The sequence below is a fragment of the Dermacentor silvarum genome, chromosome 3 (genome assembly GCF_013339745.2).
Source record: "Dermacentor silvarum isolate Dsil-2018 chromosome 3, BIME_Dsil_1.4, whole genome shotgun sequence".
In the NCBI taxonomy this organism is placed as follows: domain Eukaryota; kingdom Metazoa; phylum Arthropoda; class Arachnida; order Ixodida; family Ixodidae; genus Dermacentor; species Dermacentor silvarum.
The window spans coordinates 202,088,245-202,115,541 of record NC_051156.1 but is presented as its reverse complement, the minus strand read 5'-3'; the positions used below and the strand labels follow the sequence as shown (position 1 = coordinate 202,115,541).

The window sequence follows — 27,297 nt, the reverse complement described above, 5'->3', positions numbered from 1 at the left end:
TCGGTCCCTAACCGGAAGTTGCTGCTCAAAAAACAAGAGTGTCACTCGGTGTTCGTGCCACTAAAATACCATAGCATACCCGGAAATGGTTGCACATTTCAAAACATTACGTATCCAGAGAGTCTGCTAATGCAGGGGAAAATGACCATGAGTCACGTCACCCCACCGCTAATGGAGCCAAAGGTCCTCATGCGCTGTACATACGCTATCTAGAAAAGCCTCTATGCTTGCTCTGGTAAGTCAGCCAATTTCGTCTTCATATCTAATTTGCGTTAATGCCAATTTCAGCCTAAGCTGTTACAGAAAACTGTCTTAAGATTCCTTCATCTTCTATATATATATATATATATATATATATATATATATATATATATATATATATATATATATATATATATATATATATTGCTGGTTTCAGGCGCCAGTCCATGCCTGAAAATGTAGTAGACTGGAGAAGCATTTGCACTTACGACGTTCAGATTAGCAGCCGGGTGTTCTACCTCTGTTACGTGGCCAATACCTTGCGACAGCCAATCGATAGCCAATAAATAGCTAATCGATAGTCGATCAATAATAAATAAATTCTGGAAAATGCTGGGGATGACTTGGTAGTGCTTAGCCTAGCCCAAATGCGTGGCAAATACCTTGCGATAGCGAATCATTAGCCAATCAATAGCTAACCGATAATCTATCAATAATCAATGAATTCCGGAAAATGCTGGGAATGAATTGATAGTGTATAGCTTAGCCCAAAAGCCAGGACTAGCTATGTGCCCATCAGCTCCGCTGTCTTTTTAGCATTGCGCCTCCAGTGCAAGCTACGCTAATTTTCTTTTTTTTTCTTTTTTTTTTTACGTTCGTGGGAGTTGGCGTCAAGTCGATGAGACGTCTTCCCAATAAGTTCCAATACTAGGGCTTGAAGTTCTCTCCTTCGCAGTCAAAGTAGACTGTCTTCAATTCTGACCAGTATTTGAACACACCCTCTGTGACAGCTGTTTCGGGTTTAGTATAGTTGAGGCCTCACCTAAGACGAGTCGCCAGCTTGTCTTCCTTGGTACTGGCCACAGAAGCGAGGCTGCCTGCAAACGAAATCAATGGGTCAATGACCAGTGCTTTGTTCTTAAAGCTGCGCAAGTTCAAGAGTAGAAAGCAATCCGATAATATTATTTGTATACATTCCTGTCGCAGAAGGTACGGTAAAATCAGGTAAACTTGGTAAAACCGAGTAAACTCGACGAGGATAAGTTCGAGTTAACCGTAATTCCACCGATTAACCGATTACCGGATGTTTTCTTAGCACTTCGAGGTGAGACAGACTGGGGATGACGTTAATCAGTACAGAACAGAACAGAGCAGAACAGAGCGGAACGGAACGGAACAGAACAGAACAGAACAGAACAAACAGAACAAACAGAACAAACAGACCTTATAGGTATTGGTATTCGTTATAAATATTTACCTGGTGACTAGCTGTGCATGCTGCTTTAAACGTGATGTATAATCAAGTTACATCAACACAACACCACTCACATGATATACATAGTCGCGAAAATCCAAAGCTAACTACAATATCCCCCTGATGACAAAGCACCACACTCGCTGACCCGTTCTGACATTATGGAGCGACATTTCAGCCGTACTGAACAAGCTACACCAGACTACATAGCAAGCATTTATAGGACCTTTTAGGTAATAAAATTCTTGGAAACCACTTGTATCAGAGCAGTTAGCCCAAATCTACTTCTTGAGCCGGATTATTTTCTAGGACGCAAATATCAGTCACACAAGAAATCGAACTCCGATTGTGTAAGAAAAATTACTAATTACCTTTATAGCTAACTGCTTTACGCCATGCACACATCAAATTTTGAATCGTAGATGGTGTTTCCGCAATCTAAATTCACACGGAACGAATTCTGATGACGACACCGACGTCGAGATACCGCATTCACTCGCGTATTTTGCATCTTCGCGGAATTTACGCACACCTACTTTGTCACCCAGGTTTATAATGCTCGCATCTTCTGCGCTTTAAAACGCCGCTCTCTGCCGCGGTGGGCCAGGCAGGCTTGGCTTGTGGATTCTGGGATTGTGGGAAATGGTCGCGTCCAAAATCGTGGATACGAGTCTAAAGAAAACCGGAGCCTCCTCTGTACTCAGCAATACCAAGAACGATGTGATTTGAAAGCCTGTAACGACAACAATCCCTCGGAGTCCGCCTTGTTCGCTGGCACTGGGTCCTGCTCTCACTAGACGAAGTAGACGCTGTGTAAAGTGACAGTATTTTGGGTGTGTTATGCTTGTTTTATTTTGCTGGGTGTATAGCGTATCGTAACCTTTGCAAGCGTGTGATCAGGAACGTGCTCGCGAGGGACGTTTTCAGAAGGAGAACCTTTCTGCGTACTTTTCGACAACATGGGGTTACTTAAAGCGCCCTGAAGGCTCGTTAGACGACAGCATTACGCGCCCATGTCGGCACGTGACCGTCACCGCCGGGAGTCGAACCCACATCCATTGTGCACAGAAGCGCGAAGTTCATATCGTTAGATCACTAGCTCTCGGAATTTTTTTAAATCACTAGCCCTTCCCCTGTCGAGAAAATGGGGGTAAGCGAAGATTGTCGTGTGTGTACCAGGCTTACTACATTTCCTTCCCTTTGCTACTACTTTACCTTCCCTTTCATCCTACTTGTCCTTCCCTTTCCTTCTACTTTTCCTTCAGTTGCGTTGTACGATTCTCTGCTAGTCGATGTTGTCGCTTGCGTTCCAAGCCCAGAATTTGATCGGCGGCGTGGTTAAGGCTCATTCACACTAAGCCGACACGACACCGATTTTGGTCGGCCGACTGTTGGCGACAGCAGTTCACAGGACGGAAAACGCTCTGGCCAACGGTTTAAAGGAAGGAAAGTGCTGTGGCCAACATTCGGCAGACCAAGATCGGTGTCGTGTCGGCCTAGTGTAAATGAGCCTTTAGCAGCATTCGCCCGCCATTGCCCCTTGCGATTCTTCGAAGTTAAATTGCTGGTTCAAAATTAAATCTGTCCGTCACGTAAGCCAATGAATGGCTCATAGAGCTTCCGCGTGCGTCAGCACGCAGTCAGTACTAGATTTCCCGACAAATAACTGCGTCAGATTTTTGCGCACCCCTTTACCGCTATTCCCTTTTTTAAATGCGAAGCATTTCTTGGCGAGCATTTGCCACTTTGACAGTATCTATCTATCTATCTATCTATCTATCTATCTATCTATCTATCTATCTATCTATCTATCTATCATCTATCTATCTATCTATCTATCTGTCTGTCTATCTATCTGTCGATCTATCTGTCTATCTATCTGTCTATCTATCTGTCTATCTATCTAGCCGCCTACGTCTTGGTGCTCTTATGGTCATTTCGTTAACTTGGTATGTACCAAAATTTGGATAGTATGACAAGCGTGCATGACGAACATAAATGATAGGTTATGACATCAATGTCATGACATGCGGGTAATTTTAGTTCACCCAACAGCCGCCTACGTCTTGGTGCTCTCATGGTCGTTTCGTTACCTTGGTAGGTACCAAAACTGGCATAGTATGACAAGAGTGTATGACGAACATAAATGGTAGGTTATGACATCAATGTCATGACATGCGTGCCATGTAGGTCATGAAACAGCCGCCTAAAATTACAATGACCCACCGATAAAATAACACTTAAAACCCACTAAAATGGGTTCAGAGGTGATTACTAAGAGAAGGAAAAGGCTGAACGTTTATGGTCGAAGTCATAGTCATCAGCATGACTAAGGCTTTCGCCTTAAGGTCTCTTAGGCATAGCTAAAGGGACTCCTGAGGTCTCATGACATGAATGTCATGAAATGCGTCTCCTGCAGGTCATAAAACAGTTGTCCACGTCTTGGTGCTCTCAATATCGTTTTGTTAACTTGGTAGGCTCCCCGCACACTGCTTCGCATAACATCGATTCCCATAGGGTGGGATCTGCCGGCTAAACGTACAAACGCACAACCAAACGTACAGCCGCTCGTCAGAGGAAGGTCGGGCACGGAAACACGTCAGCGGCTTCAATGCGGAGCATTATTGGAGAATTCAACCCAGTTTTTTTTTTTCTCTTTTTTTTACCTACTATCTGGCCGTTATCGTGGGCCGATAGTGCAAAATAGTAATACTGCTGTCTAAAAATGACGGTCGATGTACCACGGGGCCATTTGCCGCTTTTCAATGAACCTTTCCCACATCGCATGCTATATCACGCGACGTATGCCGCGCGATATCCATGCGCTTGTACTAATTGCAAAGCACCGGCAACGCTTTACCACACCACACATCCTGTACTGCGGGCTCAACTCAAGACCGAGCCCTCCTGGCGAGGGAGTGCTCGGTCGTGGATGTAAAGCTCGCCGCCAGAGCACTCTTGCAGTCGGCTGGTCATATGCAACAAACACCTTGTTTGGTTATGTGTTCAAATTGCTGTGCCATGTGATGAACAATATTTTTAGATGCGAAGCATTTTAGATATGGTCGGGGCTATGTCACTCCCTCCCTCCCTCCGCCGTGCGGCGTCCACACCCCTACTGCGCATGCGCATCCTCCTCCCCCTTCTCTCCTCTCCTTGTCTCATCTCCTCTCCTCTCCGACGCTCCTCTCCTCTCCGGATTGCGCAACGAATGGCAACACCTGCGGCTCCGCGGCCGATAATGCGAAGCAGCTTAGGTTAGAGAGGCGACGGTAGGCGCCCCAGAGGCACCGGCAAGGGTCACCAACACCGCGCGCGTTCGGTGCGAACGCGGGAAAAACGCCGACGGCGTCGACAACAGTTCTGCGCGTTGCTGGTGCTGCTGCATGTCCAAGTTTATACAGCTGATAAAACTACCTTGAGTCGACCACATGGCTGCTTCGCATACTACTCAGGGTTCCCCTACGAGAAGATGGTGTATTTTTTTTCTTTTGTCCCGTTCAACGATTTTTCAATCAAGTGAATTAAGTTATTTACGTATGACTTTTTAAAGCGGATAGCTTTCTTTAATTCATTCGGCGGTTTTCGTGGTATGTACGACAGCGGTCGGACTTGGGAGAAGGAGATCAACAAAACGCACCGAGGGAAAGGGTTGGTGCTCTTAGGTAACCGAGTTGCGAAGAGGGGCCGTAGGGAGAAGAGGAGGAGGTAGTCACTCGCTCGCTCTTTCGTTCTTCGCGGAAAGCGCCGAGTACGTGTGCTCTCGAGCAACGAAGGGCAACCGAGTTGCGAGGAGGGGCCAGAGAGAGGATGCGGAGACTCACTCATCACTCACTCACTCGTTCGTTCCTTCGTTCATTCGTTCGTTCGTTCGCTCGTTCGCTCGCTCGCTCGCTCGCTCGTTCGTTCGTTCGTTCGTTCGTTCGTTCGTTCGTTCGTTCGTTCGTTCGTTCGTTCGTTCGTTCGTTCGTTCGTTCGTTTCGTTCGTTTCGTTCCGTTTCGTTCGTTCGTTCGTTTCGCTTACTTTAAAATTGTCCTCGATGGCTTCTGCGTAATCTTGTACTATGTCTGCCTGATACGTCCGCAAATGGTTTTAATCGTTGTATAGTTCATTGTGAGCCACTGCTGCTGTAACGCCCTACGAGACAAGGCCCAGTCAGGAGAGAAAAAGTTTCTCCTTTAGTATTGGCTCGTGGGCAATTGAACTGTATTGCCTGAAATAACAAATTTCAAACTTCAAACCATCGCAACCGTCAACGACTACGAGACCGCTCGACCGTGACCCGATCATCGGCTTACTTGCGCTGCTGCTGAACTGGCGCCTGGCGGAGACGAGCGCTCTTCGCTGCGCCAACTCCGCTTCCGTCATCGCGACGCCGCTCGGCGACGCTACGCACACGGCGACGCTGTATCGCCGCGCTTTGCAGCGCGACGCCGTGCGGCTCTCGCTGGTTATCGGCGACGAAGGCGAAGTGGCCGGGCTCGTCCCCGCCGCCTTGTCCGTCAGTCCACCGGAGTCCCGAGGTCCTGCGGCGGCGGCGGCGTCCGGCCTCTTGACCGGCACGTCGGCGGAGAACCTCGTACGGAGTAGGTTTTCGGGGCGCTCGCGGTCCTACATGAACAGAGGCAGACCATGACGTTGCATGTGGTGCACTGCGAGTGTTGGCGGGTGCATTGCAAAATAGTTACACCCTTAAGTGTGAATGAGGGATACACTGCAAAATAGTATACGGCCTTAACTGTGAATGAGGGTGTAAATCAATGTTTAACGCGCACCCTTACACCCTTTTTGAGTGTAAGGGTGTGCTCACCGTAAAATATTTTACGGTGAGCCGCTCATTGGCGACCGACCGACGCAAGTATAGAGTATGTTACGCTAGCCGCTAGCCGTGTTTCCTGCAAGGGACTGCGCAAGCGCGATAAGCGGCTGTCATGTTTTGGCGGTGGCAAGTGGTATCTTCTTCTTCTTTCTAGGGTTTTACGTGCCAAAACCAGTTCTGATTAGGAGGCACGCCGTAGTAGAGGGCTCCGGATTAATTAATTTTGACCACCTGGGGTTCTTTAACGTGCACTACAACGCAAGCACACGGGGGTTTTTGCATTTCGCCTCCATCGAAATGCGGCCGCCGCGGCCGGGATGGCATGTGGTATCGGCAACGCTAGAACTGTAACTCTGCCAAGATAACCTATTGTGCCGGACTTGCCGGTTTTTGACACAGGTATTAGAAATTTATAGGTTCTCCTGAAGCGTATGAGCGTTTGTGGAATAGCGGGTTAACGGAGATGTGTTAACTCTCGTGAAGACATATTGTGACGCAGAGATAAACCAGATAGCATACACTACATAGGCGGCTATCCACACACTGATCCTGCAATGACCTACCGTATTCTATATTTAACTGCCAATGTAACGCGTTGGTAGCGACGTAATCATTAACATACAGTCCTCTTACGATTTTCCTTCGGCGAGAACACTCACGCGACACAAAAAGAATCAGAGATTACGATATACTCCCTAATGCAAATTTTGAGCGCACTTGTTTAGGTGCACATGTTTTGAATTCGCGACATATTGTGGCAGATGAGCTACTCGGGCAGCTCATTTAGCCACCGCTGAGCACGTCTCGTGTGGCATTATGCTTCCCTCCTCACCCTTTCGTCATACTCCCCTCCTCCGCTTTGCTCCTCATGCTTCCCACTGCGCCTTCCTCCTCCGCTTTCTCCTCGAGCTCTCTTCGCTATCGCCGTCTTTCAACCCCGCGGCGCTGCGCGTTCGCACTACCATCCTTCGCTGTGCTCGTTCGCTCGGTTACGCTGAGGGACGCCGATGTCCACGTTCAACGCAGCAAAGCTAGGCGCCTAAGAGCTGCGCTCTAAAACGTTTCAAATGAATTGTTGCTGAACAAAATTAGCGCTTGTCATTGCCTCGCCCTCTAGGTGCTTTACCTAAAACGCCGCTGAACCTTTAAACTATGAGCCATGCGCGCGCTTAGGATGTACTGGGTTTGTTTTGTTTTTTATTTGCAAATCTTGTGTTCCGCAAACTTTTGTGGCTGACCGTAACTGGTGCTAAAGCGGTAAAACATACGTGCGTCAAAACCCGTTCATCAGTCGGACGATATACTGCAATGATGGTTGTTAGAACTCTTGAATCATGTTGAAACCCATTGTATACGTGCTTTAACATTTTTGGAAACTTGTTTAGTGTTAGTAATCACTTGTGCGTCAAAGATTTCACTCCACCGAAACACACAATGAATGACGACTATTCGAACAGTTCGAATTTGTTAGAATCAGAAACGTAGGGGAACCTTACTGGAAACTTGTTGGATACGCTGTTCAAGTATAGGCTCCGGGCACTGTCCAGATCTAGTGGCGGCGGCTCTTTCGGCTTCCTACACGAAATCCGCCGACGCCAGTCACTTGGACTGCTACGGAACCGAGAGGTCATTATAAACAGCAACAGATAATTAAATTTCGAATTCTGACGTTTGGCGTGCCTAAACCGGGGTACTCCATGGATCATTTATTGCTGGCCATCTGAGGTTCTTTATTGCAGACCCAATGCACAATAAACCAAGAGTTTTCGCATTTCGCCCCAATCGAAATGTGGATGCCACGGCCGAGACCTCGCGCTTAGCCGCTCAACGCCACCGCCACTAGACTGCCGCTGCAGATGACAGCAGCAAACGCGCGCCCGTTTCTTGGCTTGCTGGAGCGACAGCGTTCGAACGCGTACAATGGCATGCACTGCATTTTAGAGTATGCACAGATTGTGGTAACGCTTACCTCGAGATCGACGACGGCTCGAGGGCATCGCTAAAGCTCAGCGTCTCATACAATCCTACAAGATGCGATTTCTCCGCTCCCTATAAATTGGGCGAACTAGCACTGCTGTCGGCGTAGAAAGCTCAAGCGCCCGGTGGCTATATACGCATCTAACAATCAAACCCGGTTATAACGAACAGGCTTATGCGCTAAAGAAAGTTCAATATATCAGGTACTCAAATATAGGCATACTCGCCTATAACAACCTTCGACGAGGTTTTGCAGTACATTCGGTATACACGATTATGTTATTTCCACTGCAGAAAAGAAGCCAGAAAGGAATACATTTATTGAAAACGAAACTGCACGTATTAGGCAGTAATTTGTGCCTGTTCCTCGGCGTAACCATGAATGGCGCTTCTCTATGAGTGAGATTGCATAGAGCAATGTCGCAACAGTATCGGAGCAACACAGCGACCGCGAAAGTGCATCGGGAAAGGAGTTGCCTCCCATGCGTACGGGTCAGTAATACCGATATCACACGGCCATTTTCGATCGCGATGGAGCCCGATGAAATTCTCAAGCTCGGTTAGCTCCCTCCCGCAGGGCAATCCTGACCGAGAAATTCCATCCTGATCGGGCTCCATCGTGATCGAAAGAGCGCCGTGTGACACCGGTACAAGTGAAACGAGTTCGATATAGAGAATACCGCATATACTCGTATAAGGGCCACTATTTTTTTTTTTTTTCGCGATCTTGATTAGGTGCGGCCTTTACACCGGCTCGGGCCATTTCCATCAAGTTTTTCCGGCCACGCCTAATCAATGTGATCCGTTTGTATACCAAAGGAGAGGATCCTATTGTTTTTTATAATGCATTGTTTGTTCAGGCATTCACGCCACGAACCTGGTACTTGCCTAATCTTCACCACTGTCAATACTGCGCTCTTCAAGCTCGAATCGGTAGCACACTCATCAATGCAGTCCTTCTCAGTGAGATCCATGACGTTAGATATGCCTGTGGCTTTCAATCTTTTTAGAACGCTGATCAGTGACACCACACGCCACGTGCTCAGAATACAAAGGCAGACAGGTGATTTGTTTTTTTCTTCGTGGAATTTTTGAAGCTTTTCAAGAAAATCAAATTTAGAACGAGCAAACGTGGAGCACCTTACACGGGAGTTCTCGGGCCTTGGTGATATTCTGCACCGTGTAACGAAAGACCTCCCTATTGAGCAATAACCGCATTCCTTTCGTATAGTATGTTCTTCCTATAGGTATGTTGCAGCCCGAGCCAAAGAACGCACAGGACAGCCTCTTGGAATTATTCATCCAGGAAGCGCAGCTTCGCGAGTGGCGTTTACCCAACGTGCGCGTGCGACGCTTTACCCGGGAATCTGGGGATCACTGGATAAACGATGGCGGCACAAGCGCCTCACCTCTTCCTCTCGGTCTTGTTCGTGCTCGTCGTCCACGATGTCGACCTGGTGCGCCAGACCGAACTCGACCGTCGAAAACTTGCGCAGCCCGGTGGTGCCACTCTGAGCTCCGTACCGCAGGCCTGGCACCCAACCCTTGGGTCGCAGAGGCAACTTCAGGATGGACGGGCGGCGCATGTCCACGGCTGCCGCTTCTCCACCGACGGGCACCGGCGTCGCAGACTGCGTCGTCTCGAAGGCAGGTGTCACCGACGACGCAATCGACGCCACGGCTGACACCAGCGGCGAAGTCGGCGTCACCGATACCGGGTCGGCTGGAAGTATAGACTTGTCTCGAGCACATGTCTCTACCGGCGATATATCATTTAGTATAGTATGGCTGGCTTGATGTTCGATCGCATCGATGGATGGTGATGCCCAAAGGAACACACACACACACACGCTCATATATATATACAACAGTGGTGCTGTTGCGCATTAGGCCTTGCAGCTACCCTTCCTCCATTCGCGCCGGACGACACTAAATGAATAAAAAAGGAACGATTTCATAAAACTTGCATAACGAAACAAATAATGCGCAGCACGTGCCAATGATTCAGCGCGTCTTCAGACAAATATGTTGCGGCATTCGCATGCAATCAGTACTGTGACATGGCGCATGGACACAACTAATATAAACGTTTCACCTACCGGAACTTCATGGCAATCGCCATATTACGTAACACAATACACGAATGTACTAGCAAATAGCGTAACACATTTAAAAGTACACTCCCGGCGACGTGATGAACCGAGCTCGAAAGTCACATATAATAGCCCAGCCCTACAGCAGTGATGCGTGCATGCTAGCAACATTCAGGATGTAAGGGCGAACCCACTCATACCTTTCGAATCGAGGTTGTCTCGGGAAATCTCGATGACGTTTTCCTTGTCCCCGATGTGAGCTCGCTTGCGCTGGCGCTTTGGTGATGCCACCGTGGCTGGTTCATTGGGGTTGGGCGGCACCTTGGTGTGCCGAGAGCGCTTTTTCTTCTTCTTCGATGTCTGTCAACGGTAGATAGAGTGGTTACCCAATAAACGGAGTCATGTGAGACTCAGGTTTTTCCATAGTTTCGGAATACTCGAACTAGCGATGTATATAGCTGCATTCCCGACAGATGCTGGCATGTGTAAGATAGTAGCTATCAGGTTATAAATTGTGCATGGTAATCGCGTACTACGTTTCCACGATGAAAAGAGCCGGCAGATCCCACGCCGTGGGGTAATCGATGTTATGCGAAGCAGTGTGCGGGGAGCGCACCAAGTTAGCGAAACGACCATGAGATCCCAAAGACGTAGGCGGCTGTTTCATGACCTACATCACACGCATGTCATGACATTCATGACATGAGTCCTCAGGAGTCCATTTAGCTACGCCTAAGGGACTTCAACGCGAAAACCTTAGTCATGTTCATGACTATGACTTCAACCATCAACCTTTAGCCTTTTCCTTCACTTAGTACAACATCCGAACGCATTCCATTGGTTTTTGAGTGTTTACCTTTTTTTTCGCTGAGTCATTGTCATTTTTGCTGAATCATGGTCATGACTATGACTTCTACCATCATCCTTTAGTGAAAAAACTTCAAGTACCCACGTCCGAACACATTTCAGTGGTTTTTGAGTGTTAATATTTTTTCACTAGGTCATTGGTCATTTTAATGCGGCTATTCATGACCTACAATGACTGCCGCATGTCATGACATTCATGTCATGACCCTATGCATCCTATGTTGTCATACACGCTTGTCTATGATGCTAGTTTTGGTACCTACGAAGTTAAACGAAACGACCATGAGAGCCACCAAGAGGTATGGCGGCTGTTTCGTGACCTAAAAATGACACAACGTGTCTGACATTCATGTGCATGACCTATCATTTATGTTCGCCATGCACTCTTGCCATACTATGTCAATTTATGTTACCTACCAAGTTAACGAAAACGACCGTGAGAGCACACAGACGTACATAGATAGATAGATAGATAGATAGATATAGAGATAATCGATAGATAGATACATAGAGAGATAGATAGATAGATAGATAGATAGATAGATAGATAGATAGATAGATAGATAATAGATAGATAGATAGATAGATAGATAGATAGATGATAGATAGATAGATAGTAGATAGATAGATAGATAGATAGATAGATAGATAGATAGATAGATAGATAGATAGATAGATAGATAGATAGATAGATAGATAGATAGATAGATACTGTCAAGTGGCAAATGTACGCCAATAAATGCTTGTCTTGTCGCTTGTCTGCGCTTGTCTCCTCCTAACTCGAAATAGACAGGCGACTATAGGTGGACACGTACAGAATACCCCACCAAAACAACCCCGATTGGCACAGGTCCGGCTTGGCTAGCACGCGTTGGGCGACGGCTGGTAGAACTATAGGCAGACTCCCGAGATCCCAGGACTATAGAGGCTGTGCTGAAGGAAGGGTGTACAGTCGAACCTCGATATAGCGAAGCTGTATTTGCAGCGAAAAACTTCGTTAATCGCGAATTTCGTTCATTTGAGGTTTTACTGTTTCAGCATTAAAAACAACTTCACAAATCCCCAGAGTATTGCTGGTAGATAGTATATTGTTAGTAAGCACTTATAAATAAATCGCAAGGAGGACAGGCCATATAATAGCGCGTGCGGTGCAGATAGCGCCGAGGGCAATGCATCGACGTAGCTCACAGCGACCGAGATTTGCGTGTGTTGCGCCGCACGGCGTAGTAAATCTTGGACGACAGGACCGCGCTTAGTATCCGCAGCCGACGTCCACAAATTAAAAACAAAAGGGTAAAAAGATACGTATTTTCGTATCTTTTGACGTATATTTTCGTATCTAAAAAAAAATGAGAAGAAAAATCGCAGTTTCGCCAGAAAGGCGGATGATTGATGGCGAAGTAAGGTTCGTAGCTTTATCTTTATCGGTGTCACGCGCGCTCAGGCAAACATTAACGGTGACTCGATGACCAGCCACGAACTCGCTGTCACAGCGCGAGCGAACGCTTTACACCGTATCTCGGAACACGGCTGCTGGATAAAAAAAGTCGCAATTTCGCCCGAAAGGCGAAGCACCAATTGCGATAGCAAATTGGTAAACAGCTTACGAAGTAAAGATAGTAGTTTTATCGGCCGTCTAAAGTTGTAAATATTCCCTAACTAAAAAACAAGCATGGTGTCACGTGCACGCATCTCGCGCGATGACCGCGGAAACTCGTCAAAACGCTGGAGTGGGAAAGCGCGCCAGCAGCAGCAGGCAAATTGACCTTCGTGCTATCTTTCGTCTCGCTTCAACGCGAACGTCGAAAGCACAACGCATACGAAGCTACCGGCACTCGGCGCGGGCGCTTTATAACCATCGCAGATCGCATTGAAGATGAGGCTCCCGCGTGCGCACATTTCGGCCACATAGCAGATTGCTGTCAAGATACGGTGCCCGCGCGGCAGCTCCGTCAGCAGCAGCCGCAAGAGCAGAACAGGCCTCTGCAAGTTGTTTACTAACGCGACAAATGTTCCAGCGGTATTTCCTGCCTGCCGCGTCCCGGCGCACGCGCTTTGACGGCATTTCTGGCGTTCAAACTTTTCATGCGGAAGGACACTTTAAGTAACTTTTGCCTCGGCCGACATTTTTATACGTTTTTGCTAGATTTACTAGCCATCCAGGCTCCCCAAGTACATGCCTGAAATGGCCGAAAACTTCGTTAAATCGGAAAACCGTGTCACGAAATTACTTCGTTAAATCGCGAGAAAAAAATACACAGTTCTCAATGCAACTAAGATCGGGAAATGAAAATAGTTCATTACATCACCAATTTCGTTAACTCGAGGTTCGTTATATCGAGGTCTGACGGCAGATACTCTCTCTCTCTCTCTCTCCGCCTCTTTTCCCTTAGGTTCATTCACTGTTGGCACATCATAGCCTGGCCAACTTCGGTGAATGGACAGGTATGACGGCATGCCTAATGTACTCGACACCGCGGGAACAGCGCAAGCGAGGTAGCGGGCCTAGCGAGATTTGCCGCGTTCCACGTTCCTATTGAGGGCCCTTAGCGCTGGCGGGGCAGCTTATGCCAACAGAGATGCCAGCTCCGAGCACTCTCTTCTTTTCTATCTTCGTTATTTAACCTTCTCTCCTCCACAGTTCCCCACGCTGTTGACCGATGTTCAGGTGTCAGTCGCGTGCTAGACCGCTACGGCGCGGTAAGCAAGCTTTCTTTTCCGCTGACAACCAATCAATATTTATCTCTCTCATTCGCTGTTACACTTATCACAATGTAATGGCAAGAACAGCGTTCCCACTTGTTTCCTAGGTCGCGCTTTCATAAACTTCGTCGGCAAGGTCTACTTACCGAACTGACGGCGCCGCCCTTGTCCCGCTCGTGTTTGCCCTTGTCGGCACCTCCGTCAGCAGCGGTCCGCTCGACAGCCTCCTCCTTGTTCTTGGTTCCTTGTTCCTTGGTTCCTTGCGAGGCGACAGTTTTCTTGACCACCGATTGCTCGAAGGTGGACGTGGCGCCCGAGCTAAGGCAGCTAGCGCTAGCCTGCTTCTGACACGCAGCAGCGCCCTTCTGGTCTGTGCCGGCCTTGCAAGGAGACGGCGATGCACTCACGGAGCGGTTGGAAATCACTTCGGCGCAAGGCGTGGATTGCGTGGAGCAGCCCGGTACGCCGCTTCGAGGGGCAGGCGACGCGCTCTGCTGCTGCGCAGTAAGATGTTCCGCGCACTGGTGAATGCCAAAAAGCAAGAAAGAGAAAGGCAACTCTATATCGGAGAATAGCGTCAGGTGAGACGGAATCCTCTGAAGAGGCACGCAATGTTGAAGGCCTCTTCCAGCGATCTCAAGAAAGTACTACGTGATAAACAATTATATAAGCAATAATAAGATTGTCCGACGGCAGAAAACGAACACAAGACCTGTAGCAGAGAAGCCCGTTATTGAAAACATTACGCCACGGACACATGGACAAGCGGAAACACTTCAATTAGCGTGATTAGGCGTGTTCGCAGAGTCCTATTGCCTTTCTGCATTAAAAAAAATACAGGTTATTTTAGACAAATTCGAGGCTCTGCTTGAGACGCAAGACCTTGAAGGGCTCTGGCGGCGGCAGTGAGCCATGGCCCCCTGGACAGAGGAGGAGGCCACCCACTTTTGGGCTCAAGTCCAAGAAAAATTCAATTATGAGGTTATACGTGCCAAAACCCCGACCTGATTATGAGGAACGCCGTAGTGGGGGGACTCCGGAAATTTGGACCACCTGGGATTCTTTAACGTGCACCTAAATCCAAGTACACGGGTGTTTTCGCATAATTCGCCCCCATCGAAACGCGGCCGCCGTGGCCGGGATTCGATCCCGCGACCTCGTGCTCAGCAGCCCAACACCGTAGCCACTGAGCAACCACGGCGGGCTCGAGTCGAAGAAGCCTGATCTAACAATAAAGTTTATTTCTCTCTCTCTCTCTCTCCCCTAGATTGTTTCGACAGTTATGCCAAGGAAGGATGATAAAGCTTAATAAACGAAGCCACAAGAACGTCTGAAGCCACGAGCACGAAGACCAGACAAATCTTTGTGCTAACCATCATTCTTCCCGTCTTCATTATCATCATCATCAAAAACATTTATTTACAGGGTCTTTTGTGGTAGTCCATCAGGATCTTCTTGGACCCTCTTGACTGGGTTGAGCAGGGGTGGGTCCCTTTGTACAGGGCTCCAGTGGCCTCAGCTCCCCTGCGTGCTCGCTTCACGAGGCCAATTTGGTCCTCGCAGCGGTCGGTGGCCAGCAGTGCATCTCATTGCTCCGCACTTGGATTCATGATTTTGGGGGCATCTGTTATGAGTCGGCATTCCCATATGGTGTAATATGATGGGCTTTTGACCGCACCCCGCGCGGTTAGCTGCGCATCTGGTGGGGTACGTTTTCACTGAGTAAATTTCAATTGCGGAAGGTTCCTGTCGGGAGCTGTCTCCAATCAGTGACCGTTGCCTTCGTGAGCGATTTATGCGGAGGAGGATATCGTATCCTGCTTTCGCTGTAATGTGCCAACAAAGTCGAGTATTCATTTGTAACAGACGGTGGACTTTCGGGTGTGGATTCTTCGGGATGCTCGGATTGTATACCCTCGATCTACCCTGTCCGTTCCCCCGCTATTCATACATGTCCTTGGTGACTGCACGGTAGCAGGGCAAGGGTCCCCTCTAGTAATTACTGTGGGAAACTGCTATGGTCGAAGCGCTACTGACGGAATTCCCGTCGTTCCACGTGAGGCAGTCGCGCTGCACGTTACATCACGAGAAGCGAAGGTGCCCTCGAAAGTGGGCGATCGAATACGATGCCACAACACAAACAACAGGGGTGTATTGTATATAGCTGAAATGAGCATGCCGATGTAGAATGTGAGCATTTGTCCAAACCATGTAGCAAACGTTATCAGCTCACAGCAGCGCCTCGATTTTATGTCGTTTACAAGTACGAAGGTGGTGCGAAGCCACGCGTTCGCCTTTCTACAGCGACGTACGCGACTGAATCAAAAACGCTAAAATTATCTGAGTTTACTTACACTGTCGAGTGCAGACTTTCCTTCCTTCCTGCGCAAAAAAAAAAAAAGTTCATTAAGTTGGAGCAGAGCCAACGTTCTTCTAGCGCTAGGACCACCGTATTCTATAAGGTCTCTACACTCGGCACTCCAGCTCGACTAGCGAAAGCATAGCTTTTTGATAAAAACTACAAGGAACTCTGTATAGCGCTCTACGCATGCGCGGAGTCTGCAACTACGCGGTTCAGTTGGCATGCCAATGATGGGTAGTACGTGGATTTGCATCATATTCGCCGTTCTGGCTTCAAACGGCCTCGTGACTTTCCAAATTAATAATTTTCAACAAGGTATTGCGTTTTAAATGCATTGATTCGCGAAGATTATCTTGGACCGCAGACACTTATTGCTTTCGTGTACTTAGAAAACTATGATTTCCGGAAAATTTAGAAAAAGTTATGCGTTAAAAACAACTTTGCACTGTTAGCTCCTAAAGTACTCGATGGCGTACATAATGTGGTAGCAGCTACGAGCCCGTGCATTACGAGCGACCTTGCACACACTCATTACCGAAGTGACGTTTCTATACCTCGAATGCCTCTTACGAGTTTTCGATTGCCTCTGATACCTCTTACGAGCTTGTGACGCGATCACTGATTCGAGGTTTCTATTATATACTCCTAAAGTGAGGGACACGCAATGTTATAAAGAAATGCTTCACCGATGGGGGGATCGAACCTCTGCATTCCCGCACATCACGCCAATGCTCTTCTAACCATTCAGCCTCCGTCGGCCGAAAGCTTCTCTCGGGCCAAGGTCGCTCTTTGAAACGTCTGGCGGACGCGTCCCGTGCCAGTTTTCTCACATCCTTCCCTGGTAGCTGGCTAGTGCTTTGAGACGCCGGAATTGTAACCCCCATTATTTTCATCAGACGCATACCTACAAAGTCTGTGTAGTAGGCCTCATTGGTGTCGCAATTCGCAATAAAAACACCGCAACGAGAACGTCTGAAGCCAGAAGCACGTAGACGCCTCCATGAATTCCTGTCATTACCGCGTAGTTGAATTCCCACCCAGTAATTTTTTTAGGAAACATTATGGAAGGGTCGCGGCCTCTAGCTGAAGAGTACCGTCTACGTTATTGCATGGCCTCAGAGATAATGTGCGCTGGCAGGGTTTCCTTCGTACGTCCCATTCGGCGTGCTCTACAGGAAGAAAGCGTAATGCCGTTTGCGCGCCCGGCTGCCGCGTGGTGGCGCTTTTAGCCGAGGGCTCTTTTACCATGTTTACCGTGTTTACCATGAACATGTTTTATTGGAATGTGAAGAAATCTACCCAGCTACAAGTCTAGGCTCCTCTGACCTCCTTGAAGCCTTTGGGTTGAGGGATATAGCAGGGGCAAAGTAAACATGTCCGCTGTAGAGATTAGTAAGAGGCGGTTGGAGGTTTGGTGGCAGAAAAGTAGGGAGACCGCAAACAAACGGAGACGTACAGAAACAGAGTTCCCAGTAATGGTTCAAAAAGGTTGACGCCTGGAATTCTTTGTATTTGTGTGAAAAATAATAACAAGGGCTTGGTGGCGCAACCCACCACCCCGTTTCAAAGGGGACACTCATAGCATCCATCCATCCATCCATCCATCCATCTTAAGGGCTCTGGCAGACCGCGCGTAGTTTCAACGGGTGGATTGCGTCTATTTTTGTGTTTTGAGGAAGATTTTCACTAGATATATACGAGGTAATTTTCCAGCTCTTCATCGAACTCTGCCTCAAACATTTTTTTTTGCCATCTGTAGTCCTTTTGTGCCTTTACCCTGTACCATTATATATCCTTATCTATTGATCTTGCAGTACTTGTAGACCATACTTATGGCGTGGTTATTATTTCATTTTTCTAAACAAATGATGTGCGGAAGCACACACGATTCATTGTCTGCAAACTTGTAGCTTATCTTAGATGGCAAAGTTTAATTGCTGCCTGCTTGCTTTCTTTTTCTTGTTTTCATTTCGCGCTGCCAACCTGGGCTTCAATGCCCGACCAGTAGTGATACTCGCGATTGCTACCTACCAGCCTCGCCGGGAGACTTTGCGCTGCGGTGATGCATTATTGATATGGCTGTTCTCGCGTTTGTGCGCCAACTGTGTAGTGCAATGATCTTTGTGTACTAATTACTAGCATCTTCTCGGGCATACGTTTTTCTGCTCTTAGTTTTTACTTAAACTGTACTTTTTTATTGACTGTATCGGTGTTGGCGTGCTATTGAGTTGTGCGAATAAAGCTTTTGTTACGTTGATGCTGATTTTTCTTTCTTGCCTCGATGAATAACACTTAATTTACGTTGATTAACCAAAGCTCCCCCTTAGGCGATGCTTTCCTGAATACATGTTAGGTATTTCTAAATAAATATATCCAGAAATAAGTAAGTAAATTAATTAATTAATTAATTAATTAATTAATAATTAATAACTAAATAAATAAATAAAGCGTGCCATCAGCAGACACGCGGAAGACCGACTAGTATTTTTCTGCTAGGCGCAGTTAACATTTTAGTTATTACCGTTGATAGCTATGTTATTCCCCGCTTGGATAGCATCCACATGTAGGAAATAAACGAGCAAATAATTGCGTCATTTATCCTTTCACGTTTCACGCACAATTTCTCGCTCCATCTTTCTTTGAGACTGCAGCACGTAGCAGGCAATGGCATGTTAACTCGCGCCGCAGAACGCAGGCATTTTGTTAATCCACAAATAAACCCTTTTTTTAAGCTTGCTGTGCCTTAGGCTTTCATGCGACAAGCAGATGGGAGTATTGTCTAAAGGTTATAGTGAATGTTGTAACGGGTGTGTACTGAAAAGTGATGAAAGGGCACATTTGCAATATATATCACGGCGTTGTCAGTATTACTGTATGGCCAACCAGCAGCCCACGCTGGATTTGTTCCTGAACCCCGTCTTCGCCTTGCGAGACACTTGTGCAGGGTCGTCGAGTTTCGTGCACAAACGCCTGGTAACAATATTGGTGTTACCCAAAGGCCGTCGCCCACTGCTAACAAAGCGAAGCTGTCTTTGCCTAAGTATACCTGCCAGGGTTTGGCGTGGATGCCTGGCTGCTGGGTGCTCTTCGGTCGGTCGCTATCTATATAGCCGGATATATTTGTGGATTTATATATACAAACGTTATACATGCGCCGAATGAACGTGGCAGTGAACGGGCTTGCATAATCCATATACGCTGACCGAGAATGAGTCATATAGTTTCCTACAATAATTATTGTTCATACAATAGTAACTCTATGGAATGAGCACCTTTGTTATGCGTAACAAAAACAAAAAGTTACTTCTTACATAAAACCCGAACGTACAATGTCAGCTCACAGGCATCCCGAAAAACACATCCATTGGTTAATGGAACGGTAAATTATATCTACCTGATCATTTGATTTACTTTGATTTGATTTAGCCACTCAGTGTGCGCCAGTCATATCGCTATAACCAGGGCATCATCTCCGAGATCACCGTGGTATCTCAGGATTTCTACGCAAGTTAACCTGTTCGCGGCGGTGGATGACTTGAATTTCTGAAAGACTCTGGCATAATTTCAGCCGATATGTTTTCAACAGCTCAGTGCCCTATCTACACAACATGAATCTCCCGAGGTCTTTCAGTCATGCTCTTCAATTTTAGTCGTTTTCAACTCGGCGTTTACCCTTGGCGTTTCTTTACCACGACCAGTCATGCAGCTATTCAGTCGCATCATCCTGGTATAATCCTGAATTCGCCATTCCATTTATCATTTAGGCGTGTCGAAGTGTCTTTTGTCCGCAATTCGATGAAATATTCGCGACGCCTCTTGCATTGACCACTATGTGAAATAGGCCAAGCCTAACTTGATCTGGTAGAGGCGCAGATTCAAGGAAGAGTAGCGCTGTTCCGTTGTGCTTGTTGGAGAGAATGCACCAGGGGAACCGGTGCTGGAGTTCCCGTAGCTGCGCCGCCTCCTGGACGCATTCCTGCGACATTATCGAAAGCCTATCGTGAATTTTGTAACGGGGATGACACGTGCGCAAACATGATGAAAGGGCACATTTGCAAGATATGTCGGTATTACCTTGTTGCGCGGTGCTTAACTTGTTCTCGAGCTTCCTTGTTAACCTCCAAGTTTCTGCACCATGTGTTAGTATCGGTAGAATGCAATGATTGCACGCTTCTCGAGAACAGCGGTAAACTGCCGGTCATGACTTGGTAATGCCTATACCGTATGTGCCCCTGGCCATTTTTATTTTCCCATAAATTTATTTCTCAGGATCAGGGTCCCCTGTGATTAATTCGCCTAGATAAACGTACTGCTGCACAGATTCCCGAGGGTGACTGTCAATCGTGAATTCTTGTTGTCGTGCGAGGCTATTGAACATCATCTTTGTGTTCTGTGCATATCAATTTTCAACCCTGCTCTCACACTTTGTCGGATAAGGCCCTCAATCATTTGTTGCATACTATCAGCTCAGAACTTTATGGACGACTATAGAAAAAAAAAGAAAGGAAATAGACTCGTTGACCCCTTTTATTTATAGACAGTATACAGAACAGGTCTGTAAGAATTGAAAGAGGTCTACTAGTCTGCAAAATATATACGACTGTTGTAATTAAGGGGTTTGGCTTGTCTCCCTGAGAAACGCAATTCCCAGTATGAAACGGTTGCGGGCGCATTTTGAAGACTGAGCTCACCCAGAGACCAACGAGGGCTGCCGTCGAGTAGGAGGAGCCGGAAGTGGCGGCTCCTCGATCTCCCACTTTTCTCGTTGAGGTTCCGGGGGACGGCACGAGCCCTTGTGTATCCTGCGGTCGAATCCCGGGAAGCTACTTTGAGCAGGGCCACCAGATTTGGGTACTTTGCGGCAAACAAGCTACTCTAGAGTCGTATCAAAATTTAGGTGGCTCTATGGATCGGCTACAAACTGGTTGTAATGCATTAATATTGTAAATAATATAACTAATATAGCAACAGCATAATAATATAAATAATGTAATATATATAACATAGTAAAGTTGTATTACAAGAGAGTTCTATTAATGTCGATTCCGTTAGCGTGCAAGGAAATTATTAGTAGACTTGAGAAAACGAATATTTTCTTGTTTACTGAAATGGCAGTGAATAGAATGCCAACTAGCATGATCTCGCACGTTGTGAAGTTATAACTCGCGACTGCGTCTAGTATATGAAAGTATCGGTGTCTGATCTGTAATTAAAACGCATGGCAGCCCTGCATGTGTTGTACTTCTCTGTCTGTATAGTAAAGATAACAGCAGCAGCCCTTGTCTATATTTGCGCATTTAGCTCTTACTGTACAATTCCTATTCAAAAAAGGAAAGATTAAACCTTCTTGAACGTTATTAGTCAATCTCTGGTAATCACTATACTTCTAATGGGCACTCGCAACTTGCACTGTGACAATAGTGTGTAATAATCAGTTACACTAGATAATCCTCTCTTACGTGATGTGAAAATTCAAGTCATCAGGTGAACATCCCTGTCATATCCGCAGACGCAGTTGCGGACCACAAGCATTTATGGCGATTATTTTGTACATACAGTTTGCCTATTTTATTGACTGCTTTATATGTGTGCCAACTAGGATGGCTCCGCGTTCGCTACATTTGCTAATTTTTCTTACCTTTACGGCTATAGTTACAGTGTGTGGAACCTGGTAACCCTTAATGTGAGCTCTCATAATAGAGGGCAACGACTTAACCCAAACTGCTTATTTCCAAGTACGTGGCTGTGGTGACGCCATACGCTCCCTAAAACCATGTTGTGCTAGATACTTCTTTAAACGGGCGGGACTTCCTACAAGGAACTAGGACAACCGTTTTACTCGCGGTGGGGTGGAAACGTGTGGCTGGGCGGTCGGTATCTAATGTCAGCCACAAAAAGCAAGCATCTCAGCCGGCATGTGAGCCCCAAAAGCAGCCGTATGATTAAGCCATAGGAACGCGCAGCTTGACGCCGGCGTGGTCACAGCCGGTGCTGCATACTGGAAAATGCGTCGCTAATCTAGCAGAGAGTGTAAAAGTAGCTAAGCTCGAGCGTAGTGAAGATTTTTCAATAGGCTTGGTTATAGAAATGAAATGGCACCGGATATAGTGAACGGTTGGCAAAGATCTCGAGTGGATTTCAAACAAATGTAAATCCAAACTATGCATGATTTCCATAAGGTGTGAGAACGCCTTCACACAGCTTGACTGTCGTTGATGTACGTGTAGCTCTGATTTCCATATGTACGTGTAGCTCTGATTTGCATATGTCTGCGAAACATTTATCACATATTTATTACAATTGCGGGAGTCTCTCGTGTCTTTCGGTTCTGTATGTTCACTAAGCGTGCTCCGTTCGATAGTAAGCGCCCGCGGTAAGAAGTTTTGTACACTCAAGGGTACAAGCACCTTTAATAGGGCTTTCCTGCTTTGTGCGTCTTTAGGGCGCCGTTGTTTGTCTCGTGGTTAACGCCCTCACTCTTAAGGGCCCATTCACACTTGCGACTAGGCGAGGTCGCGCGACCAAGTTGGTCGCAAAGCGACCAGTCGAAAGTAGTCGCAAATGGTCGCTTTTCTCGAAATGCGACCGTTTCGGGCCAGTCGCTCACTGCTCGATTTTTCAGTCGCGCGACCACAGTCGCAGAACAGCTGAACCAATCAGATGCGAAGGAACAGGACGTCCGTATACGCAGACGCTTATTTTACGCGGCGATGACATTTCAAGCAGACGTGAACGGCATATCGTGATACATTTCGGTTTAGCGACTCGTCGGTCGCATTTGTAAGTGTGAACATCGTTCGTCTTGAGTAGTTTTCTGGTCGCCAGTCGCAATTGGTCGCGCGACCTCGCTTAGTCGCAAGTGTGAATGGGCCCTAAGGATGTAAACACCTTTGTTCGCATTCCCATCGCCACTACAACACCACCCCAAAATGGAGTGATTTATGCGGAACACCAACAATAGGAGTAGCTCGAACACCCTTTCTTCTAACTGCGCTACACGCATACGGTTGTGAGGCACGGAGGAAAGGCTCACTTTTTGCAGTCGGCACACTCGTGGTCCAGTTGAACGACGACTTCGGCCAACTCAGCAAGCAGCCGCTCCGTCTCGATCGAAGTTACGGAGGCCTGGCGGGTTTGAACTGGCTGTGGGGACGGTTTTTCCGGCTCCTCTCTGCAACGACAATTTCGCGCGCATGACATCACATTGTGACAGCCTTTCCGCTGAGATTGCAACCGAGTGCTTCTAGCAAAGGGTTGCGGTCGCTCGAAGAAATTACCAGCGTCTCAAAAACGACTAAAATGCTTACATCATTCATCGCGAAGAAAGTATATTGTTCGAACAGGTTGTCGTGATCGTTCCCACTGAAATCTGAGCAATCTCCCGACCTGTTTATGGGGAGTATTCACGTGAAGTCATAACACCATACTGTTGTCCTATTCGTAGCCTCCACCGTGCTGCTGGAGATAAGCGAATCGTGGTGACGCGTAGCTTTTTCGCCCGGCTGGCGGTACAACAATATGGCGGTCACGATGACGTCATTGCTTATCACTACTGTCGGAAATGATGCTAGCAGCAGTAATACTTGGGCGGGACGAATGCCAGCTGTGGTTGGAAGCGTGTTTTATGACTTGTGTGTTTTTCTAGCGCTTTGATAGAACAACGCCGTCATCAGACAAGACCTGCAAAAAAAATTAAAATTAAATTATGGGGTTTTACGTGCCAAAACCACGATCTGATTATGAGGCACGCCGTAGTGGGGAACCCCGGAAATTTCGACCACCTGGGGTTCTTTAACGTGCACCTAAATCTAAGTACACGGGTGTTTTCGCATTTCGCCCCCATCGAAATGCGGCCGCCGTGGCCGGGATTCGATCCCGCGACCTCGTGCTCAGCAGCCCAACACCATAGCCACTGAGCAACCATGGCGGGTAGACAAGACCTGCAATGCGTTGGAATGTTCAGACTGCTGAAACGTGCTGGGACTTCTTACAAGTCCAGATCGGCGTGCTTAAAACCTAGGGAGCCCACTCAAACCCAATTAGGAGCGATACATGGCGGCAGCCATAGAAAATTAGTTGGGAAGGCCGGCGCGGTTCTGCTAGCCATGCACGATGCGTCTGCTTATACGAAATTCTAAACTTTCTGAGCGCGAGCGCGATCGTGTCCGTAAAGCCGGTTTCGTCTATCCGCAACTTGGCAGACCCTCTGACCATCTACCACAGCGATCACAATACTGTGCGAGTGTAGAGCCGTACGTGAAAGTGTGAGTGTGTGCGTGTAATCAACGGCTACATGATCTAAACTATAGACTGTGCAACTTGACTAAATGTGTCTTCATTCAACTTCAACGTTCAAAAAATACAATCCTAAACAAGCATTCAAATGTCATATACCTCGCATCGGGTCGCTCAACATTTCTTGGGTTCGTTGCGTGGTCGTTGGCTTTGGACTTTGATTCAGTTTGCATGGAAGAAAGCTTCGCGATCAACCTTCTTTCTTTAAGAAAGAGGCTTTGATTTTCGCTTCATGGGTCATATAAAGCTTTCGCCTTAAAATGCGAGTTTTCCAGAGCCATGTGGATACTCCGAACGTGAAAGTTATGTTAAAAATTGTTATTTTTATATATGAGTTATAATTATGCTCAAACCAGAAGCTAAGGATCTATTTTCAAACTTTTGAAATAAGGTTCTGTGGCTGCTTACAAATGTAGTATCATGGATTTCAAGAATAGCAATACATGTGCAGTTTATACGGCCTGTTTTAAGCAAAAAATATAGAGGAACCTTGTACCACTGTAGTAGCTAAAATGAGAGAGTCGTACATTGAAATAAGTTCTACGTCGGCTCCAACAGCACCCATCACTTGGGTGTGCGTTTTCTCGTTCAGTCGTCTAAAATAATGGCATATTTTTGTTTACATCTGTGCTGACGTGTTCCGTCAACAATCTATTCAATACGTCTCTATCGAATGCCCCCATTTTGCTTTATCATATGCTTTGTGAGGCGGAAAGAAACCGCACATAACGGCGCGTCAGAGACGTACGTTATTTAGAATATTTTAGAATAGCGTTCGTAGGTGGAGCATGCGCAGTGATGACAATGACATTTCTTTACGTACAGCCGTAAGCACGCTTATCACGAACGCTCCGTAGCGTGGCCTAGACTGACGCCAGCGCCGCGAAGTGTTGTGCTCGGTTATCTCGTTATGTTTGCGGCGGCTATAACGATATCTGGAGCGCAGCTCGATTCGACTGCGCCTCTTATCTTTCGCTTGTGCCTGACCGACGGGGGAGAGTGCGCTCGCTTGACATGTCCTTTTCGCCACGTTTCGCTCGTGGCTGCGGTCTCACGCGCGTCCAGCATACATGTTGCGCTTTGCTTATCTCGGCAAAGCGAGATGGCGGCGCGACAGCTCGCGCGCCCTTCGAGTTTGGCCTGCAAAGCTGGCGCTTTAAGGAAATGACAAATAAGAAAAGGAGAGCAAACGCAGGTTTGTGGCGTTTGTGAGGGTCGGACAATAAATTAATCTGCAAATTCGGTGGCATCGTTCATGTTCTCCTTTTTTTTTTCTCTCTCTCTCTGATAGTGCGCATCGGAATGCTCTCGAAGGTAAGGGTACAGCCACGCTAGCGGCAAAAACGCGCGTTTTTGCCGCTAGCGTGGCCGTGCCCTTAGTGTCTGGCTTCCTGTTTAGTCCACAATGTACTGGAGATCCAGTAAGAGCTGCGCTTGTCCTGAGCAAGAAAGACGTGTGGATTCGGTTCAAACTAAGCTTTTATTGTCTAGTTATGGGCGAAAAGCGCTAAGTGACATCCTGTCGACCATGAAAGCACCAAGACGTAGGGGGATAGATAGATAGATAGATAGATAGATAGATAGATAGATAGATAGATAGATAGATAGATAGATAGATAGATAGATAGATAGATAGATAGATAGATAGATAGATAGATAGATAGATAGATAGATAGATAGATAGATAGATAGATAGATAGATAGATAGATAGATAGATAGATAGATAGATAGATAGATAGATAGATAGATAGATAGATAGATAGATAGATAGATAGATAGATAGATAGATAGATAGATAGATAGATAGATAGATAGATAGATAGATAGATAGATAGATAGATAGATAGATAGATAGATAGATAGATAGATAGATAGATAGATAGATAGATAGATAGATAGATAGACGGACGGACGGACGGACGGACGGACGGACGGACGGACGGATGGATGGATGCTGTCAAAATTGCAAATGTTCGCCAAGAAATGCTTCGCATTTAAAAGCAGGGAATAAGATTGATAGAAACGGAACCGTTACAGGCATAGGTAACCAACTTTACGATATATGGAGAAAGAGGTCAACAATGTAGAGGCAAAATGCTTGACTGCGGTAGCTGCAGTAAAACCCGATTAAATCATGCAAGCTAGGTGACTTTTTGTCTCCATCTCCGTTTCAAAGGGTACGCCGATAAAAATATCATCACTGAGTCGAGTTGGAGTATTTGTGGATCCTAGAATGCGGCGGTCACTCTATACACACCGGTCTCTGCCCTTCATCGCGCGCGTCTCATCGACTGAGGGACTGGCCACGGTCACATATACCTTTGGTCCTGCTGCTCGATGAGCGTCTTGTCGAGCTCGCAGTGGTGAATGCAGCTGAGGATCTTGTCAACGACCAGGTTCAGCAGCACGGCCACCACGGCCTTGGGCACAAACAGTGACGTCACGTACGTCACCGCCGCCAACCACAGGAACAGCGGCACGACCTGCACACGCAGGGAGGACCGCTTGCCATTTTTTTAATTGTTTTTATGTACATACGGGTATAACATTTGGTTTTGATTGTAGCTTTCGATTAGGTGTGAAGAATATGTCCATAATTCTTTTGCCGATGCACTGTTCCTGATGACAATGTAGCGATGCGTATCATTGGGGGGAGGGCGTGCACCTGACCGGGAAATGGCGGCGGGGTTGGTGGATGTTGTCGCGTGTCGTTTTATGCGAGG

At 47.0% G+C, this 27,297-nt stretch overlaps 1 protein-coding gene across 1 annotated transcript in view; it reads right to left on the bottom strand.

Moving 5' to 3' along the window:
* LOC125944425 (uncharacterized) overlaps positions 1-27,297 on the bottom strand; it is a 44,796-nt gene that overhangs the window by 6,317 nt on the left and 11,182 nt on the right. The window contains exons 5-14 of the mRNA XM_049664900.1: positions 26,894-27,057; positions 23,312-23,449; positions 20,970-21,080; positions 20,132-20,254; positions 16,271-16,298; positions 14,063-14,437; positions 10,547-10,706; positions 9,663-9,976; positions 5,756-6,068; positions 1,025-1,079 (exon numbers count right to left, since the gene is read on the bottom strand). Coding sequence (XP_049520857.1) covers positions 1,025-1,079; positions 5,756-6,068; positions 9,663-9,976; positions 10,547-10,706; positions 14,063-14,437; positions 16,271-16,298; positions 20,132-20,254; positions 20,970-21,080; positions 23,312-23,449; positions 26,894-27,057 — 1,781 coding nt within the window. The remainder of the gene's footprint in view (positions 1-1,024; positions 1,080-5,755; positions 6,069-9,662; positions 9,977-10,546; positions 10,707-14,062; positions 14,438-16,270; positions 16,299-20,131; positions 20,255-20,969; positions 21,081-23,311; positions 23,450-26,893; positions 27,058-27,297) is intronic.